Below are 20408 nucleotides of genomic sequence, written 5' to 3'. Positions count from 1 at the left end.
GTGATCTAACAGGGAACATAGGTTTGTTTGGTGAATGATAAGAGGCCAAAAAGATATGGTTTCTCTAACCATGAACTGTGATCCCAAAAGAGACAAAAATCAACAACCACTTTTCGATCTTACTAAGAAACACAGGTGAAGCAGCAATTAGTAAAAGTGGAAATGGTCGTGCCAGGGCAGTATAAGTCAGCTTGGGTGGGGTGGGGGGAGAAGTTTCAAAATGGGGGATGGAGCGATAGCATTTGCCTTGCACGTGCCTGACCCGGGTTCGATTCCCAGCATCCTATATGGTCCCCTGAGCACTGCCAGGAGTAATTCCTGAGTGCAAAGCCAGGAGTAACCCCTGTGCATCGCCGGGTGTGAAGTCTCAAAATGTTCATAACTTTAATCTTAACATATACTTTTCAAGACTATTTCTTAGTAAAAGGATTAAGGTGCTTGCCCTGTATGTGCCCAATCCCAGTTTGATATCTGCCAGTGCTGAAGGTCCCCCCAGCAACACCAGTAGTGATCCCAAGAATAGAGCCTGGAAGAGCTTCTAGTGCCTTTGGGTGTGACCCAAACCCTCCCTGGCAAATAGTAAGAACTTTTCATAATCCCTCACAAATACTTAGAATGTGAGCAAGTATTTCGGATGTCTAGAACATAATATAAATTTAATGCTCTACTTATCTCTATATTTGGAAGGAGAAAATAAGAGCAAAAATGAGAGACAGGAGAAGGAAAGATAGGAAGGTAACAAAACAATTTGTACAATTTCACACATCACAGTGATGATACGGAAAGATAATGATCTTGAGAAAGGTTTATGGGGAGAACAGAAATGAGTTACAGAAGAGTATGATTAATTTGTGCTAAAACGCTTCAACTCTCCACATACAAAGAACAGGGAAAGATATATATTACTGTCAACAGAAGTAATTGCTGGGTAGTGGAATCGTGGATGAGTTAAATAATCTTGGTAGAATTTTCTATGATTTCCACATTGCTGCTGTAACACAATTTGTTCTTGACTGAGAAAAACTAAAAGTGTCAGGGAGGGAGAAGTATTCCTATCATGGTTATGTAGTGGGGGCTGCTTGGGGGTTGTGTATGTTTCAGAGGAAAAGGAAGTGTCGAGAACTCCAGGACACATCCCAGACGTTTGCTCCAAGTTCAGTCCTGTAGCTGATGGCTGATGGCTGAGCCTGAGCCCTCATTTGTTCTGAGCAGGTCAGGAGCAGTTGTTTACAGGGACCCCAGGACAGGGGACACACAGGGCCATTCGCCTCAAGGAACAGGGGCAGGGCACTTGACCAGCTGGTTCTGAGACCCCAGCCCGGCTGTAGCCTCCGCCACAGACTGTGGCAGTAGGTGGGGTCAGAATTCTGAGAAGGCTGAGGGATGGAGAATTTTATTTAATTAATTTATTGATTAATTTTGGGCTGGAGCGATAGCACAGCGGTAGGGCATTTGCCTTGCACACAGCAGACCCGACCGATCCGGGTTCAATTCCTCCATCCCTCTCAGAGAGCCTGGCAAGCTACTGAGAGTATCTCACCCGCACAGCAAAGCCTGGCAAGCTACCCGTGGCGTATTCGATATGCCAAACACCTTAACAAGAAATCTCACAATGGAGATGTTACTGGGCCCACTCCAGCAAATCGATGAACAACGGGAGGACAGTGACAGTGACAGTGATTGATTTATTTTGGTTTGGAGGTACACCCGGCAGGGCTTAGGCCTTACTCCCATCTCTGCACTCAGGAATTACTCCTGGCAGTGTTTGGGGGACCGTATGGGATGCCGCGGATTGAACCTGAGTCGGCCGCAAGCAAGCAAGGCAAGTGCTAGACCTGCTGGACCATCACTCCGGCCCAGGGTGGAGAATTTCAAACCTGTGAATCTTTGACCTGCACGGACAAGGGGCAGCTGGTCCTCCCGAGAGGCTGTTGAGGCAGAGTCCAGGATTGCCGGGGAAGCTTACACAGCAGCCCAGCCAGCTCAGGCCTGCACCCACCCATCCCAAGCCTCCTTAACCTCATGGAGTGGGACGGGGGGAGGAAACACATCCACAGCCTCCAGGGAGCACGTGCTTTATTTCAGCTTCCCAATCCTCATGGTGATTTTGGTCATGGGCGATCTAAAGAAAGGCAGTTGGACAGGAGGGAAAGAAGCCAGGCGAAGAGCACTGGAGCCTGTTCACGGAGCAGAGAACCTGCCACAGAACAGGATGTTCTTGGTCTTGTGATGGGTGATGAAGAAGAGGAAAGGGTGGTCGGCACAGAACTTGGGCTCCATCCTGCAGGAGCGGGTGTTCCTGATGACCGCCGTGGTCCCTGCCGCCTCTGTGCCCTCCTCGTTCAGCTCCACGAAGCACTTGTGTGCCACCTTGGTGACGGGCATGTTCTTCTTAGTGGACATTCCAGAAAAGTCCGCCTTGGCTTCGTCAAAAGCATCAGTCATTCCCAAGCTGCGAAGAAAAGGCTCCAGATCGTAGCTTTCCTCCAGCTTTAATCGGGGAAGGAACACTTGGATTTTCCCCTTCGTCAGATTTTCCGGACTTGTCCAGGCTCTGAATTTTTCATATGTAAGTGCTTTCTCCACCTGAAATAATCAAGAGGTAAATTTCAAATTCTGGACTATCACTGCCAGGCGCTACCCAACCATTCATCGAATCTTGACCCTTTCCCCCCAATCCACGTAACCAGCTTGCAAGTTCCGGTCCCAGAAAACTGATGGAGAATTTTCCTATTATAAACACTGCAAAATTTCCCTTGAATTCTCATCTTTCCCCCTGTTTTCTGGATAGAAGAATAAAATGGTTCAAAAACACCTGAAATAAAAGTGGATTTTTAAAAGCCCATACCAAATTCACTTCAAATGTTTGTTGAGAAAATTCTCAGGAGCAATTGAGAGAGAGCAAAGAGAGCAAGAGACCAACAACAGAGCTCAGAACTCAGATGAGGGGTGAAGTCAGAGATCCTTGGAACAGAAACTGACTTCTGGGAAAAAGAACGCAGCAACAGGGGAACTGCATGGGACTGTGGTTTCTGGCAACCTTACCTGCCCTCTGCCTGCACTTCAGTCAACCTGACCTTGAAGGCCCATCACTCATTCCATGGATCCATATGGAAGTAAAGAATGGAGGGGAAGGGATTTTCCTTTGCACCTCCCTTTCCTGTAGTCCCTGAAGTCTGGTGACCACCAATATTAGCCTCCACAGTGCAGCTCCTCTCTGGATGTTAGTTCTGGTCCTGGACTCTCCTCATTTCTTCTTCTCATTGTCTTCAGAAGCCACAACAAATCTCATCCTTGGATTATGCCCCTAAATTGCTATTTCAATTCCAGGGAACTTGGAATGGACCCACTGCCAGTCTCCTCTGGTTGGGTGCACTGGAGATGGCAGATCTCGTTGGCAAGGGTCAAGTTAAAGCCTGGATGGCACAAAATCAGCCCCAGTGGGAATATTTACACCATGGGAATCGGCAGCTTTACACATAAGTACACAGCACAATCAACACCTGGATCTTCCATCTGATGAAGAGACTTTCTCCCCTCTTGAATATTAATCCCTTTTCTATCATGGGAAAAGGTCAGTCATCTCCTCTTTAAGAGAAAGCCCTGTCCTTCTCCCTCTTCCACTTTCTCCCCTTCCTCTCTCCTCACGTGTACTTAAAGTGTGCATTTTATTGGAAAGACAAAAATCTCAGGTCACAAAATCTTGAATTGAACTCTTCTTTTTAGGAGTAACCATACATACCAGAGTCATAATTGTTGCTTATCAAATAACTGGGAAAGGAACATTGGATAGAAGATGACACAGGGATGGGGGTAAGGGATGGGGGTGGAGGTAGGGATGTGTGTCTGGGGTCTTAGGCACTTCAGTGTCAGGAATGAAGAGTCTCTTTGTACATCAATACCAGAAACTTCAACACTACTTTATTCCTATCACCTAAACTGTGGTGTATATATATATGTATATATGTATATATATACACATATATATACACATACACACATATATGCACATACTATATACAATAAATAACATATTAAATAACGTATTTAAATATTTATTCAATATATATTAAAATTAAGTATATATTTAAATATTTCCCCTTAAATAAACATTCTGGTGATCACATACACATTAATATTTGGGAAACATTACCCAGATCAATCCTTACCATTTTCTAGTACTACTTTGATTCAGTAATTACTGCTTCGTCTAACTCTTCTCCACATTCAAACGAACATTCTCATATTATTTTGAAATTCTCTCTTTTTAACTTCATCAGGGCTAGAGCGATAGCACAGTGGGTAGGGCGTTTGCCTTGCACGCCGACCCGAGTTCGATTCCTCTGCCCCTCTCGGAGAGCCCGGCAAGCTACCAAGAGTATCTCACCAGCACGGCAAAGCTTGGCAAGTTATCCGTGGTGTATTTGATATGCCAAACACAGTAACAACAAGTCTCATGATGGAGACTTGGGCCCGCTCGAGCAAATCCATGAACAACGGGAGGACAGTGACAGTGATAGCTTCATCAAAATGTGAACTCTCAACCATTCCCACTCCAAAAATACACTTAACAACACTGTTTACACAGGACCACTAAACACCATACGATAGTTTTAATCCAGCACTCGGCATGATAAGTGAAGTTCCTCAGTCTCTAGTGGCTGAACTGAAATGGGCTCAGGCTGGGCCCACAGACACTCCGTTGCCTTGCCAAGAACTCACCACAGCAAGAGGGGTGTCCTCGTCGGGCAGCAGGATGACCATACTGAGCTCGTCCCCGGCATACGGAAGCTCCAGAACCTGAGTGTTCACCTCTTCAATGTAGCCTGTAGGAAACTTCGCTTGCTTAAACATCATCTGCACTGTCTTTTGCTCCTAAAGTAAATATGAAATTAAAAACAGGATTCTATAAAAATGATTGCACTCACTTGAGAGATATTAAATAATGTGTGTGAATAATACCCAAAGACAGAAGAAACAAGGGTCAGGATGTCTGGTCCATGGTAGGAGGCTGGCCACCAAGGGTGAGGGGGAATGCAGTTAGGACAGAGAAGGAACCACTATGACAATGGGAGTTGGAAATGATCACTCTGGACGAGAGCTGAGAGCTGAAAGGAGGTAATGTGAGGTGCCTGATACCCTTTCAGTAACTGCTGCCTAAAAGGAAAATGGTGGGGACTTGGGGGGGGGGGGTCAGGAGAGAATGTCATTGAGGCAAACTGCAGGAGAAGGGTGTGGGAGATGGGGGTAGGGAACTGGGGCCATTGGTGCTGGGAATTGTGCATTACTGAAGGGATGGATGTTGGAACATTGTATGACTGAAACTCAATCATGAACAGTTTTATAACTGTCTATCTCACAGTGATTCAAATTAGAAAAAAAATTTAAGTAAAAATAAGTTTCTGGAAAATGAGGTTTCCTAAAATTATGTCCAATTTGCAAAACCTCCTGGGATATTTAATAGTAATTTCTACATGTTTACTCTGGTGAGATCTTCATTGTTACACATTAATATTGAATATAACATGTGATTATCTCAGGAGATTCTGTATTATGAGCAAAGAGGGAATAAGTTGACAAGTACAAAGGGACATAAAACTCATGACATTAATAACATTAGGGAAAGTTTTCTCTTTCAAGAAGATTCATAGAGAATTATGCCCAGGACTGTAAATTAAAAGTTATCTCCCCAATTTAAAAGGAGATTAAAGTAATATTCAGAACTTTGAGCAGAAGGTTCTAATTAGAAAAATGTACAGGTAAGAGGGAGTTCACTTTTATTCTGAAAAGTCACTTTAGCTTTCCTAAAGATAGAAACTTAACAAATATTGGGCTGTGAATACTTGGGCAAGAAGAGAAAGTTGATGGTGTTAAATTCCAAGCTAATAACTTCTGATGTCCTTCTTGAGCATATTCAAAATAGCATGAAGAAAAGTGCTTTTAATGTTAGACTTTTAATTCTAGAGATTTATTATCCAACATGATTGACATTCTATTGAATTCTGAAAATTTGCCAAGAGTAGATTGTAGGTTCTATCATTGAATAAAAAGTGATAAGTATGTGAGCAAAAAATGCATTCATGATCTTAATATGGTCCTTAGTTCAATATGGTATCGAATTATCACCATATATGCCTTAAGCATATAAAATTCTATTTTGTTTTTTATAGCAACACCCATTGATACATGTATATTGAGGATCAAAATCAGGACTTCATATATGTGAAGTGTGTTTTATACAATTTGAAATCTACCCAGCCCTATAAAATTTTATTTTTAGAGACTTTTTTAAAAAAAAGTTTTAAAACTTTTCTTATAAGCCTTTACATGGTTAACAATATTTTCCTGTTTAGAATTTTGAAAGTCACTAAAAATGCAATTTTTTAGTGGGAAAATACAGTGATAATAATCCAAACCTACATCTAAGGCTTAGAAGAAACTGTCTTTCAATTCAAATCATATGACCAAAACCAGATCAATTGAACGAAGATGAAAAACAAAAAACTCAAAATAAAAACTTCCGTTTTAGTTTTTCTCCTCCCCCCGCCTATAAAAGATATCATGAGGTAAGAACATGAAATATATTGTGAATTAACGGTGAAATCAATTATTTAGCTTTTCCATTCGACATCTCCCAGTTATTGCTTTAAGAATGTGTCGGTGGCTCAAAGTGGTGTCTAAGTAAAGCATGTGATTTGGAAAGGGACAGTCAAAGCTCTCGTTTCATTTCCCCATCCCTGGAACTGGAAGCCACCCCATTCCCCAGCCTCTCTCCCACCCCCTACAGAACTGCCAAGTATGTCACAACAATATTTTTTTTAAACAAGAAAGCAGCTGTCCATGTACCTGTGATTTCCCTACCTGGTTGACCTTAAAAGGCATCCCTCTGGTGTGCTTTCTGTCAAACTGTTCACTCCACTTCCCTTTGAAATAGATCGCGTTCACCAGGACCAGTTTAGTCAAGGGGTTGATCATCCCAACGCTCAGGATCTCTGAAATCTTACCTGGAAAGAATGTGAGATGCGTTTATTGCTGTTTGGAGATAAACACTTACTCACCAAATCCACTCCTGCACCCCCCTGATCTAGCAATGGAGATTGAAAATCAGACTGGCATCCTTCCTTTCTAGACACCTGATGGATCAGCATGTTGGATCAAATGCACGTCTGGCTTTCAACAGCTTCTGGAAGCCAAAGGGGCAATGGTCGCTTTGCCCTTCATTTATACAGGTAGACGTTCAGATGCAGAGCATTTGCCTGACTCTGTGCCAACAGCTCAGGTAAGGCAAGTGATTGAGTTAAAACAATAATCCGAGGCTTGATTCTAACGTAGACTCCATGATTTCTCAATCATGCCATGGTGGGCAGTAGAACCTAGATGATTCTCTAGGGAAGGATTTCCCCTTGCATTGAAGATACTCAGCTAACAGCAGCATCCTCACACTTGTGACCACACAGAATGTCTCCAGCCACCACCCCATGCCGGCTGAAGGCTGACTCTAGCTGAGAACCATGGCTTCAGGTCAACATCCAATCTCATGGAAATGAAGAAAAGATAGGGGATGCCTCTGAGGATGGGAGAACAGTCACCCCAAAGAGGAGCAAATGAGATGAAGGACTCAAGAATGAAGTTGAGAGTCAACTCCCTAGAACTGCAACAGCCAGTGAGCAAGAGACCGCTGGACCTCAGACACCCCAGAAAGGCTCTTTCTCCACTCCTTTGGCCATTCCTTTGGTAGCACTCATAGTAAGAGGGTACCATGAAGACGGAAGGAGTAGAATCACAAGCACCAGGGTGGCACCTAATGCAAGATCTCACTCTCCCCACCCAGCCTCGAGGTAATATTTGGCACTTCAAGCTCTACACTCTCATTAAGAAAAGGCAGAAGGTCTGGAGAGATAGTGCACAGGGTAGCCCCTGGCCTTGCACGCGACCACCCTCAGTTCAATCCCTCACACTGAATATGCTTCCCCAAGCACCTCGAGGAGTGATGCCTGAGCAGAGGACAGGAGTTATCGCTGAGTATAGCCAAGTGTGTATCCCCCTCTCCAAAAAATATATTTAAAAGATTTGGCAGAACTATTCCCAGAAAATGGGAATGGTCTGGACAGGGGGTATGGCGGGGTTTCATCATAGCTATTCCCCAGAATCAGCAATAGATTCAGAAAAGGTCATGCCCTGAACGCCAGCTTAGTGACAACAAGGGGAAAAGAAAGGACCAGGGTGTGGGAGAGGCAGATGCTGTTCATGCCAGCCCAGCAGTCTGCAGAATGCCCGAGCGGGAAGCAGAGGCAACATCATTCCTGCCTCCAGAGCATAGCCACGTCCTCCACACGGAAGTAACAGGGTTTCAGAGAGGAAGGCCTGGGGACATTCTGCCTGGTATCAGAGGGAATAAGTCTGAGAACTGCAAACTTGATTTAAGTAAGGAATTTTATTTTCTTTCTTTCTTTCTTTCTTCCTTTCTTTCTTTCTTTCATCTTTAAGTAGAAAAGTTTATTGGAAAGTAGAAAGGAAAGGAACTTCCCAAGTGAAGAGGCACTTAGCATAGGATTAAATCCTAGATAAGGACTTTTCATCACTTTTTTGTGAACCACAAAGCCTCAGGAAAAACAACACAATTCCATTGCAGGCCCCAAGCCCAGCGAACACATGCAAAGAGGCCTGCGGCATTAGGGACACAGGCACATCCTGTGGCAGTGGTGCCCTGCCTATGCCAGATATGCCAGAGTCTGTCCTCAGTGACCAAAGCCCTCACCTTCCGTCTCCTCGGCCACCCAGTGGTTAATGTGCTTCCTGCAGTCTTCTGTGTCCCTGGAGAAGGACAGCTCTTCCAGCTCGGCGTGGTAGAACTGTTTGCATGATGCCTTGAAGTCCTGCCAATGAAATGTCTTGTTTGGCACCAGTTGACAAAGCCTCCCACAAAAGTGCAAGGTTTGTTTTTTCTTAAGGTGTTTGGAGTTACTTTAAGTAACAAAAAAACACAGATGCGGGCTGACATGATAGCACAGCGGGTAAGAGTGTTTGCCTTGCACACAGCCGACATGGGTTCGATTCCAGCATCCCATATGGTCCCTGAGCACCACCAGGAGTAATTCCTGAGTACAGAGCCAGGAGTAACCCCTGTGCATCGCCGGGTGTGACCCAAAAGGAAAAAAAAAACACAGATGCTTGCCCAGCTCATCCTGCCCTTTGAGACTCCTTCATGCCAGCCAGGTAGGGATGGCCCACACTGGACCTGAGGCCGGGCCAGGGCACCTGAGGGGACGGGCCGGTCCATGGAGGACAACGAGTCATGCCCACAGATGCCTTAGAACGTGGATAGGGGTAGCCAGGCACAGCTCAGCAAACAAGTCAATCCCATAAATCCACTTTCTGTTTGATCTTCTGCCACCCTCACCCACAGAACCCTCAAAGGGAAGGTTAACCACCCCCCTTTTGTGATGCTGAGGATTAAGCCAGGGCCTCAAACATGAAAGCATGCACTGCATTGCTTGTACTGTATATCCCAGCTTACATTGTTTTTGTTTTGTTTTGTTTTGTTTTGTTTTATCACCAGCCTGAAACCTGTATCTGAAATAAATTTGTGGAATGATTAGGAGGTATCATAATGGAACTCGATATCAAGAAATATCACAGGAGTGGAAATCCTCCAGAAGTGCAATGTAATGGTATGTGTGCATATAGACATGTCTGTGTTATGTATACACATGTATGTGAGCCTAGGTTAAGTACACATGGGTCGACGTGTGCCTGCGTGTGTAAGGGACGAGAGCAAAGATCGTGGTGGGGGGAGGTTGTAGATAAATCTTGAAACAGAAGCTGAGCTAAATGAAGAATATTCTTCTACCCGATGCCTCGGGACCCAGGATAACTCACCTCTCAGAAACTTGTTTCAGACAGAGCGTTCAGTGCCTGACAATCGGCTCCCAGCCTCCGCCCATCTCCTGCTCTCAAATATTTTAGCCTCTACAGAAGAAAGAAGCAGAGAGAAGCAGCTCCGCAGCCCACAAAGCCGGAGGCTGGTCCCTGAGTCCCCACATGCCCCAACCCCAAGGTGTCCAGTGCTCACTGGCCAGGAGATCCCCGTTCCTGCCAGACCCTCCAAGGGACACCGAGGTTCCCAGTGGGCACCATCCTGGCCAGGTGTTTCCCAGCAGACAGGAGGGGCTGCCAAGCCCAGAGAAGACCCTGGGCTCTGCCAGCCAGTCAGATGGAGGGGGCCTTCCTGCACAAGGCCCGCACAGCTGCTGCACCTCGCTTGGCCCAGCAGGCCTGGAATTTCATGCTGAAGGACTTAACGTTCAAGACCTCCATTTTATTGCCATATTTTAAACTTTTGGGACACTTATTCTGTCCGTGGTACAGGGCTGTGAGGCAGAGAGAAGGAGCCCGCTTGGCATGTAGAGGTCTGGTAGGAAACAAGGGTAAAAAAAATTTTTCCTTGCAGAAGGTCCCAGGGCAATGGGAGGATGCTGACTCAGAAGGGAGAGCATGCAAAAGGCAGTGGGAGGCCGGTGTGTGGGAACAGTCCCGGAGCCAGAAGGGGGTCGGAGATGGGAATCAGGAGGGCACCAGGCGAGGGACAGAGCCTGGGTTCCAGCAGGGGCAGGGCGGAAACCAGCAGGAAAAGGACAGTGGCCCAGAAGCAATCCCTGACTCAAAGTTCTATCGACGTCGGCGTCGCCCAAAGCACATGTCCAGCAGCACGGGACACTTTTCTGGTGTGCCCGGTGCGTCCCCCGCGACGTGTGGCGGCACTTACCGGAAGGAAGTCGCACGTCTCTTCCCCGAAGAGCCTGTTGGCCGTCCGGAGCTGGCACTGCGCGCCGCGCGCCTTCACCGCCCCGAGCAGGGCCCGAAAACCCGGGTGCACCGCGTCGTCCTCGCGCAGAGACAGCGCCTGGGACACATGGGGACACCTGGGACACTCGCGCCCGCGCGCCCTTCCAAACCTGCCTCCCTCCCCCAGGTCGCAGCGGGCCCCCTCGGAAGGGCTTTGATCGCACCACCCGGCCTGGCTGGCTCTGACGCCGCACAGCTGGCATTTTTGGGGGCCCCATTCTGGGCCCGGGCCCGCAAGGGTGCCGCCCTGGCAGGACAGATTTTGCAGCGCTCTGACGTTCGTCCACTAGATGTCAGTGACGGCCCTCGGTTACCGCAGCCGGCTCGGCAGGGCGGGCCCAAGGGAAACTCTAATGTGGACACACACACGCACGCACGCACGCACTCAGACACACAGACACACACCACACACACGCGCACACACGCACATGCACACAAGCACACACACATACATATGCACACACCCCACACGCACACAGTTACCACACACGCACACACACACACATAGACACACACGCACACACACACAGACACACCCCACACATGCACACACAGATGCACATACACACCACACACACGCACCCATGCACATACACACATATACACACAGGCACGCACACACATACCACACACACATGCACATGCACACATGCACACACACATACATATGCATGCACAAACCACACACATATGCACACACGCACATACATGCACATATACACACATACACACACATGCACATGCACACATATACACAGGTACACACGCACACACCCACACACCACAAACAGGCACACACATATACACATGCACACACACCACACACATACAACACACACATAGACACACACATACCACACACACGCACACACCTACAACACACACATATACACATGCACACACACCACACAAACACACATGCACAAACACCACACACAATACACACCACACACACATACTCTCTCTCTCTCTCTCTCTCTCTCTCTCTCTCTCTCTCTCTCTGATCTAGCTGGTTTCTTCCTGGCGTGAAGGTGAAAAGACACATGGTTCATGGTGTCAGGCAGAGCAAGCAAAAGTAAACATCAAACTGTTTTGTCAGTAATTTGACTTAAATTCTTCGGATCAGAGATTTAAAAATTAAATCATGGGATCACAGAGGTTCTTATTTCTCTGGTGAGCTGGAAGGACAATGGCCATGGGGGTCTAACTGCAGCCTTGAAGGCACTTCTGGGGGACCTCCGTGTGCCCTGGCACTATGGCAAGCTGGCATGACAAAACAGCCACACATTCGACACAGGGGCAGGTAACGGGCTTCTCTCCTGGAAGTTCACACATGGCATTTAAATGGCATTTAAGGCCATAGTGTAGACCCCTTTTAAGTAACTCTGAAAACTATGATTCTTTCACGTTTGCACAATCCTATGGTGGAAGCAATCCATTTCACAAATATTTCTTTGGCAGCTGGATTTCCACATGAAATAAGTTGCTGGCACACAATTACAATATAACAAGTTGAAATTCTTTGCCTTCAGGTGAACAGAATGACAGTGTATGCAATCAAAACACAGATTGGACTCTACCATGGTGATATGTGATCCAGTGAGAAGAAGACAAGGATGGTGCAATCTCCTCCATGTGCAGAGAGAGGGAGAGAGAGAGAGAGAGAGAGAGAGAGAGAGAGAGAGAGAGAGACTGCCCCCTCCACAGAGCTGCCTTTGCCCCGTCCCCACACTGCTTCCCCCAGCAGGGAATGCTCACCTGGAACATCTGGGAGGCCGTGTCGCCTCTGGCCCCCATTAAGACCATGGCCAGGGCGGAGGAGAGGCTTAGGGGAGAGAAGAACACGTTTCGGGCATCGTTCTCCTCACCCAGCATCTTTAGTAAGTTGATGGCAAAAGTGCCATTGGCCTCACTGAGATGATCCATCCGGACGGTCTGCAGCCAAAGTATCGAACAGAGAAGTATATCAGTCACCCCGTCCAACAGTGAATGAGCAGCTCCCCCCTGTAAGTGGACACTGGCTGTGGCCAGCAGGATCTCACACCCTAGAGATCTCTGCGTGTGGCTGTGACCTGGGAACCCCTTGCTAGTAACCTGTGGATCTGTTCCCTCACAGAGCAGCGGGCACCTTGTGGGTGGGGGTGAGTTAAGGGTCGTGAGAAGGGGAAGATTCTCTTGCACGCCCAGGTGGGCTAGAATGACCAGGGTCTTTGGAAGAGGGAGGCAGGAGGCCGGCGTCAGCGAAGATGAAACGACAAGATGCTAAGGTTAGAATGAGGGCCACGGGAAAGGACTGCGGGTGGCCTCTGGAAGCTGCAGAGAGCAAGGGGAGGGACTCGCCACCCTAGAATTCCCCCCAGAGCTCCAGGAAAAACGTAGCTCTGCTGACCAACCTGGGGCTCGCAATCTGCGGGTACTGATCTTTGTGTTGTGCTTAGCCACTACGTTTATGTCCAAGAGAGACCTGTGAGGTCAACACTAGCTCACTCACTAAGTGACTCTCAGGGTTAAGACCGTAACCACTTTTATTTTATTTTATTTGTATTTTTGGGTCATACCCAGCATGCTCAGGGGCTATTCCTGGCTCTGCACTCAGGAATTACTCCTAGTGGTGCTCCAGGGACCATATGGGATGCCAGATATTGAACCTGGGTCCGGGGATCAAACCTGGGTCAGCCACATGCATGCAAGGCAAACACCCTACACACTGTCCTATGGCTCTGGCCCTGCTATCACTTTATTTTATTTGTTTAGTTTTGTTGGTCACACCCAGCAGTAGTGCTCAGGGCTTACTCCTGGCTCAGAAATCCCTTCTGGCGGAGACCAGGAGACCATATGTGGTGCCAGGGTTGGAACCTGTTTCAGCTGCACGCAAGTCAAGTGCCCAGACACTGCACTATCTCTAGGGCCCCAGGGTTACCACTCTTGTCGAGAGAACCAGGAGGCAGCCCCTCCCAGCCCTGCTAGCATCTCCCAAAGCACAATAATGATGCGATGACCACTTATGGCATCGTCAGAGACACTGTTCTAGGTGCTTTACATGCATCATCTCAGGTCATCCCACACTGACACACAAGGTGGTCGGGGCACTTAGTCCCCGACATTAGGGACCAGAAAACCAGTGTCCTCACATCTCATTGTTTTCTATAAAGTCATTTGTTTTGTATGAGTACCTATTTGGGAGGAGGGGGTGTGATATGTCAGGCTGAGCTCAGAGCTTACTCCAGGCCCTATGCTCAGATCACTCACACCTGGCAGTGCTCAGGGGACCATATGTGATGCCAAGAATTAAACTCAAGCCAGTCACATGCACAACAAGCACCTTACCTGCTATGTTTCTCTTCAGCACTCAATTTTTTTTTCACTCAGAAATTGAAAGCTACACAAGAAAAATGTGCTTCCATTCGGGAAAACTAGCCAAAAAGCACACTCCAAAGTGCTGGAAACTTCCAGCTAGAGAAAAAAAGAAGGCATCTACCTGTCCTGGGGCAGGGGAGGAGGGACTAGGAACTGCTTCAACTGTGTCCCTGGGGGCACAACTGTATCAGTCTCTCTCTCTCTCTCTCTCTCTCTCTCTCTCTCTCTCTCTCTCTCTCTCTCTCTCTCTCTCTCTCTCTCCTTTGAAGCTACTCTGTAACTTCCTCTGAAGGTATTTTTCCTAGAGAGATGTCTGAGAGTTAGGGTAAAGAAAGTTTGGGGGTGCATCATTTATGGAATATAAAGTAACAGAATGGGAGACTAACACCCAAGAACAGTAGAGATAAGGACCAGGAGGATTAGTCCACAGCTTAAAAGCCGGCCTCGCATGCTGGGGGAAAAGGCAGCTCAGATAGACAAAGGACCACCAAGTAAAGGGAGCTAGGAGGGCCTGCTCAGGATGGGAGATGCAGACTGAAAGTAGACTAAAGACCAAACGTGATGGCCACTTAATACTGCTACTGCAAACCACAACACCCAATAGGGGAAAGAGAGAGAGAGAGAGAGAGAGAGAGAGAGAGAGAGAGAGAGAGAGAGAGAGAGAGAGAGAGAGAGAGAGAACAAAATGGAATGTCCTGCCACAGAGACGGGGTGCAGTGGAGAGTGGAGGGGACGGGGCAGGGGTGCAGGGTTGGTGGGAGGGATGCTGGGACCATTGGTGGTGGAAAAGGGACACTGGTGGAGGGATGGGTACATGATCCTTGTATGACTGAAACGCAAGCATGAACGTTTGTGAGTCTGTAACTGTACCCCACAGTGATTCACCAATAAAAAAATTTTTAAAAAAATGAAAGTTTGGGAGTGCGGAAAAAAGTGTGAAAGACACACCCTCATAGCCCCAAATCAGTGCAAATTCTTTATGAGTTGGCAGAAATGTAATAAAACGCCCATCAAGAAAATGCCCTGGTGCTGTCTCTCACACAGGGCCCTGGAATAGATCCTTAAGAAGTGACCATGGTCAAGGTTCTCCCTGGCTCACATCCTGAAGGTTCCCTGGGCTCAAGTCCACGGCAGAGATATAGGAGGATGGATGTGCCGCCCTGGGCACTCACAGCAGAGCGGGCACTTGGCCTGTCCGGACTCCCCGTAGCTCCTCCTTCTTCCATCTCACACTTGACATTTCAGGAAATAAAAGACACTGAAGGAATAGGTGGAAATCACAGCACTGGGGGCCCCAAGAAGATCCAAAACAGGGGCCAGAGCTGTAGTTCAGTGAGTAGGACATTTGCCTTACAGGCGGCCAACCTAGGTTTGATCCCAGAGACCCCATATTGCCCCCAAGCCCCACTAGGAGTGAGTGATCCCTGAGCATAGAGACAGCAGCCCTCAGTCCCAACACATGTGAGCCCCCCAAAACAGAAAAACACAAAAAGGAGAGTGGGGTAAACTGAGAGAAATGGATCTGAACCAACCGGATTCACAGAGCTTTGGGCTGAGGACAAGGTGGACACAATCTTAGGTGGGTATAGGACACTAGGACACGTGTGTGTCAACATGTGTGTGTGTGTGTATTTGTCCTGTCTGGATAGACAAAGAGGTGGAGATCAATGTCACATCAGTTTCATCCAGTCCAGGGGACAATCTTCGGTTTCCCATTAGTCTCATCCTAATGCAAGGACATCACGTAAACACACACATGCACACATACAAGTGACCTAAGACATTTCACAGCTCACATGGGTGGAATGAGAAACAAGAACAGAGCAATAGAATGACCACCACCCCCATCTGCTTGTTCCACTCAGCTTATTTGTACAGCAATATTTCTGGGAGGACTGGAACTTTAAACAAAAGCATCATTGCCTGGTAAATTTTAAAAAGGACACAGTGGAGTACTATGTAGCTGTAAGAAAAGATGAAGTCATGAAATTTACATACAAGTGGTACTACATGGAAAGTACATGCTAAGCGAAATGAGTCAGAAAGAGAGGGATAGACATAAAAAGATTGCATTCATCTGGGGGACATAAAGTAACAAAATAGGAGATTAATACCCAAGAATAGCCAAGATCAGTACCAGGAGGATTACTCCATAGCTTAGAGGCCAGCTGGGCATTCTAGGGGAAAACACAGCTCAGATAGAGAAGGGAGCACCAAATAAAGGGTGTTTGGAGGATCCTCCCAGGAGGGGAGATGCATGTCGAAAGTAGACTATGGACTGAACATGTTTGCCACTCAATGCCTCTTTTGCAGACCACAACACCCAAAAGGAGAGAGAGAACACAGGGGATTGCCCTGCCACAGAGACAGGGGGGATGGGGGGATGGGGGTGGGAGGGATATTATCCATGGTGGTGGAAAATGGGCACTGGTGGAGGGATGGGTATCTGATCATTGTATAATTGAAAGTCAAGCACAAAAATTTGTAAATCGACAACTGTACCTCATGGTGTTTCACTAATAAAAATTTTAAAAAAAGAGAAATCATTTTAGTTTCATAGAAAAGAACACCTTCAGGTATAAGAGTGTAATCCAAGTGGGTCCTGAAAAACACAGCACCAGGGAAAGAATAACTTTTCAGCCTATAGCATGACCTGGCATTCAACTACTGTTCCTTCTGCTGAGAAACAAAGTCAGAAGAGCTGAAAATTCTCCTCGGGTCTCACAGGAAGGGGTGGTAGAGTCAGCCCAAAGCCAGCCTGCCGCTTCCAAGCAGGCAAGAGCACCCGACTTCACTCCCCTCCCCCCACACACATTCTCAAAAGGCGTGTGGGGGGGGTTCTCCAGAATTCATTTATGCAGAGATTTCCGTCTATAATTTTGGAGAAGAAAATCATTTGAAGCAGCCATGAACTCCAACCGTGATCATTCCTGACCTAAATCCCTACCAGAGAGACACCACATGTCTGCAAACACGTAGTTTCGAGCCAAGCATGCACGCTCATGAAGCGCTAAGGAGAATCCAAAAGAATTCTCGACAGCCACGGGGAAGGTGAGAGTGAGCTGGTCGAAACACCAGGCGCGAATCCCGTGAGTCAGTGCTGGTGGGTGGTTTAAAGACTGGGCAGGAGTTCTGAGGGTTGACGGTGGGCGAGGCGGTTTAGAGGCCCGGGAGGTCCACGTCGGAGCTGGGCGAGGTAAATCTGAAGGATGGTGCCTTGGGGTTGACCACAGATGGAATGCAGCAGGACTGGCTGGCGTGGGTGGGGTCCCCAACATCAGGGCAGCTGCAGAGACGATGTGCACCCCTCATGCCAGGGTCCAAAGTCTGAACGTGACTTACGGTCTGGGATGTTTTATTATCATCAACACGTTGTTGACTGAGGAAAAGAGTTAAGTTCACCACCCAGTGTAAAAAGTGTTTCCAAAAACTAGGCTGAAGACAGGATGGCAATAATGGAAACGATCACTCTGGACAAGAACTGAGGGCTGAAAGGAGATAAAGGGATGTACATGATGACCTTTCAATTTGTTTTGAGAAGCATAAGGCCCAAAAGGAGAGAGAGGGAGGGGGGAAGGAAAATAAGTTGCTTCCATGAGCAGGGTGTCCAGAGGGAACTGCAACTGGGGACACTGGTGGCAGAAAATTTACAGTGATGAAGGACGGGTGTTGGAACATTATGTGACTGATATAAAACCATCAGGAACTACTTTTTAACTGTATCTCACTGCGATTCAGTTAAGAATGTCACTGTCACTGTCACTGTCCTCCCGTTGTTCACCGATTTGCTCAAGCGGGCCCAGTAACATCTCCATTGTGACAACTGTTACTGTGTTTGGCATATCAAATATGTCATCGGTAGCTTGCCAGGTTTTGCCGTGCGGGCGAGATACTCTCGGTAGCTTGCTGGGCTCTCCTAAAACAGGCTAAAGAGTGGGCTGATAAACTATCACCATAGACACCGGGACTTTAGGGGTACTTTGTGCTCGTGAGAGGGGGCTGGGATGGAGTTGCAGTCTGGGTGACTGATGCCGTGGGCGGGGACACAGGGCAGACCAATCAAGGACTGTGACAAGATGCCCGGGTAATTGCAGGCTCTGGAAGTGCTGGGATAATTGCAGGCTCGAGTGGGTAGTGAGCCACAGGAAGTTCGCAGGAGGAGTTGGCCTGCAGCCGGACAGAGATCCACCCATTACATTGTGGAATCTTCCAGACTAACAGAACCCTTGACACAAACAGGCCAGAGAGGCAACACTGGGAGTTCAGCCAGGGCACTTAGGGGGAGTCGAAACTCGAGAGTGAGAGGCTGGAGCCATCGCATTGGGGCTCCCTGGGACAATGATACGATGACCTGGAGTGTGCCAGGGGCCACTCCAGAATAAGAGTCACCAGTCCTGGGGAAGTGTCCAGGACTTGAAGGTAAGAAAGAGGGGCCAAGGACTGAGACCCACCAGGACAGGAGACCAGGGAGAACAAGGACACGTCTGAGGGAGGAAGAAGGATGGAAACTTGGCCAGTGTGAGGCTGGCACAGAGCCCAGCTGGCTGCAGGGGCAAGACCCCATGTGGCATCTCAGCCATTCTGGGGACTTTAACAACTGTCAACACTGAGATGACACTCAACTACAATCCACCTTCGCCTCCTCACTGTACTGATCCTTTTTGCATAAGGTCCTCAGAGTCCACCAAGGCTGGGCAGCCTGTAGGGACCTGAAGAGGGTGAAATCCTCTCCCGTTCCTTAGAACATTCATGACTAAACCTCCTCCTGATCCACATGGTATCAAAAATGGTCAGAAAAGGCCTTATGTGATGCTCCTCAGAGCCAGTCTGGGCCCCAAAGCCCCTTTCAATAAAGCGTCCTTGACTTCACCGGAACTGCTTCAAGATTACTGTCCTCGGGGAGCACGGGGGATCCCAGCGGGCAGTCTCAGAACAGAGTGGTAGCGGCCCAGGGCACGGGGCACATTAGCCACTGTGGGGAGAGAAGAAAGCCAGGCAAGGGTTTAGCCTCGCTGGGCAAAGAGTCAGTGAAGGTGAAAAGAGGAACATAAAAAGGAATGGAGAAAAGAAAAAGGGAAGGCACGGTAAAGATGAACACATATGGGAAGGAAGGAATGGAAGGAAGGAAGGAAGGAAGGAAGAGGAGGGAGGGGAGGGAGGGAGGAGGAGGGAGGGAGGGAGGAAGGAAGGAAGGAAGGAAGGAAGGAAGGAAGGAAGGAAGGAAGGAAGAAGGAGAGAGGGAATCAAGAAAGCAAGCAAGAAGGAGTTTCTGTAAGGAAGGAAGGAATCAAGGAAGGAATCAAAGAAGCAAAGCAAAGGAGTCAGTGGAAGAAAGAAAAGGAAGGAAAAAGGGAAGGAAGGATGGAGAGGAGGAAGGAGGAGGGAGGGAGGGAGGGAGGGAGGGAGGGAGGGAGGAAGGAAGGAAGGAAGGAAGAAAGGAAGGAAAGAGAACAGGAGGGAAGGAGAGAGAAGACTGCAGACTGGCAGGAAGGAAGGGAGGAAAGGGAAGGAGGGAAGAAGGATGGGGAAGACAGGAAGAGTGGAGAGGAGAGCGGGGAGACTGGAGGGAAGGGGGTTAAGGCCCGAGGGCCCCCCCCGCCCCCCCCCCCCCCCCCCCCCCCCCCCCCCCCCCCCCCCCGGCAGGGTGCGGAGGCGGCTTAGCTGTAGCCGGACTCCGGGGAAACCCCTAGCACTGCGAGCTGCAGAGCCTGCCCAGGGTCGGCGGCTCCTCCCACCCGACCCCGGCAGCGTCCCCTGGCTCACTCCCCTCCCGGCACCTCGAGACCCAGCGGGGTCCCCTGGCTCCTCCTCCCAGGCACCCCGGGACCCGGAGAGTCTGCGCTCCCGCGCCTGCGCCCGGAGAGCCTGGGTGGGACCTGCAGCCCCCCGGGGACCCCCCGGGCCCAGAGCGATCCGGGGGTGACTTCCCCTTCCTGGCCGGCCAGTCCCCCCCGCCACCCAGTGCCCCTCCTCTTCCTCCTCCTCCTCTCCTCCTCTCTGCGTCCCGTGGCCCTCCTCGCCCCGCCCGCGCAGCACCCCTCGGGAGCTGTCGGAGCCGAGACTGGGGGCGCGCGTCCCCCGCGGTCCAGCGCTCACCTGGGCGATTCCCGCCGCTCTCGCCGCCGCTGCTGCTGCTGCTGTCCCCGGGCCGAGCCTTCCCTGGGGCTTTGATTTCCAGCCGCCACTTCCGGCAGGTGACTCAGAGC

General features: G+C 48.8%; 1 protein-coding gene across 3 annotated transcripts; it reads right to left on the bottom strand.

The window, feature by feature from the left end:
- Nucleotides 1-1783: 1783 nt before the first annotated feature.
- Nucleotides 1784-20330, bottom strand: SERPINB8 (serpin family B member 8). Of its 3 annotated transcripts, XM_056131504.1 has the most exons (7): nucleotides 20299-20330; nucleotides 12604-12780; nucleotides 10766-10903; nucleotides 8759-8876; nucleotides 6862-7004; nucleotides 4723-4875; nucleotides 1784-2586 (listed from the first exon to the last, which is right to left on the bottom strand). In XM_056131504.1, the coding sequence occupies exons 2-7, from the start codon at nucleotides 12769-12771 to the stop codon at nucleotides 2182-2184; spliced, it is 1125 nt and encodes a 374-aa protein (XP_055987479.1). In that variant the 5' UTR covers nucleotides 12772-12780; nucleotides 20299-20330; the 3' UTR covers nucleotides 1784-2181. The 3 variants fall into 3 exon arrangements, with proteins under 3 accessions (XP_055987479.1, XP_055987478.1, XP_055987477.1); XM_056131503.1 differs by lacking the exons at nucleotides 10766-10903; nucleotides 12604-12780; nucleotides 20299-20330 and adding an exon at nucleotides 9880-10016 and having other exon boundaries at nucleotides 1931-2586; nucleotides 6862-6923; XM_056131502.1 differs by lacking the exons at nucleotides 10766-10903; nucleotides 12604-12780; nucleotides 20299-20330 and adding an exon at nucleotides 9880-10015 and having other exon boundaries at nucleotides 1936-2586.
- Between the last annotated feature and the right edge of the window lie 78 nt (nucleotides 20331-20408).

The sequence above is a fragment of the Sorex fumeus genome, unplaced genomic scaffold (genome assembly GCF_029834395.1).
Source record: "Sorex fumeus unplaced genomic scaffold, SorFum_2.1 ptg000092l, whole genome shotgun sequence".
Classification (NCBI taxonomy): domain Eukaryota; kingdom Metazoa; phylum Chordata; class Mammalia; order Eulipotyphla; family Soricidae; genus Sorex; species Sorex fumeus.
Note: the sequence above shows the minus strand (reverse complement) of the source record. Positions and strands in the feature narration are given on the sequence as shown.

Excerpts from the sequence above, each read along its gene's own strand:
- SERPINB8 (XM_056131504.1), bottom strand. The coding sequence starts at position 12,771 with ATGGATCATCTCAGTGAGGCCAATGGCACTTTTGCCATCAACTTACTA. Across the intron at positions 8,877-10,765 it reads AGACGTGCGACTTCCTTCCG|GACTTCAAGGCATCATGCAA; the intron begins GTAAGTGCCGCC and ends TTTCATTGGCAG. Across the intron at positions 2,587-4,722 it reads AGGACACCCCTCTTGCTGTG|GTGGAGAAAGCACTTACATA; the intron begins GTGAGTTCTTGG and ends TGATTATTTCAG.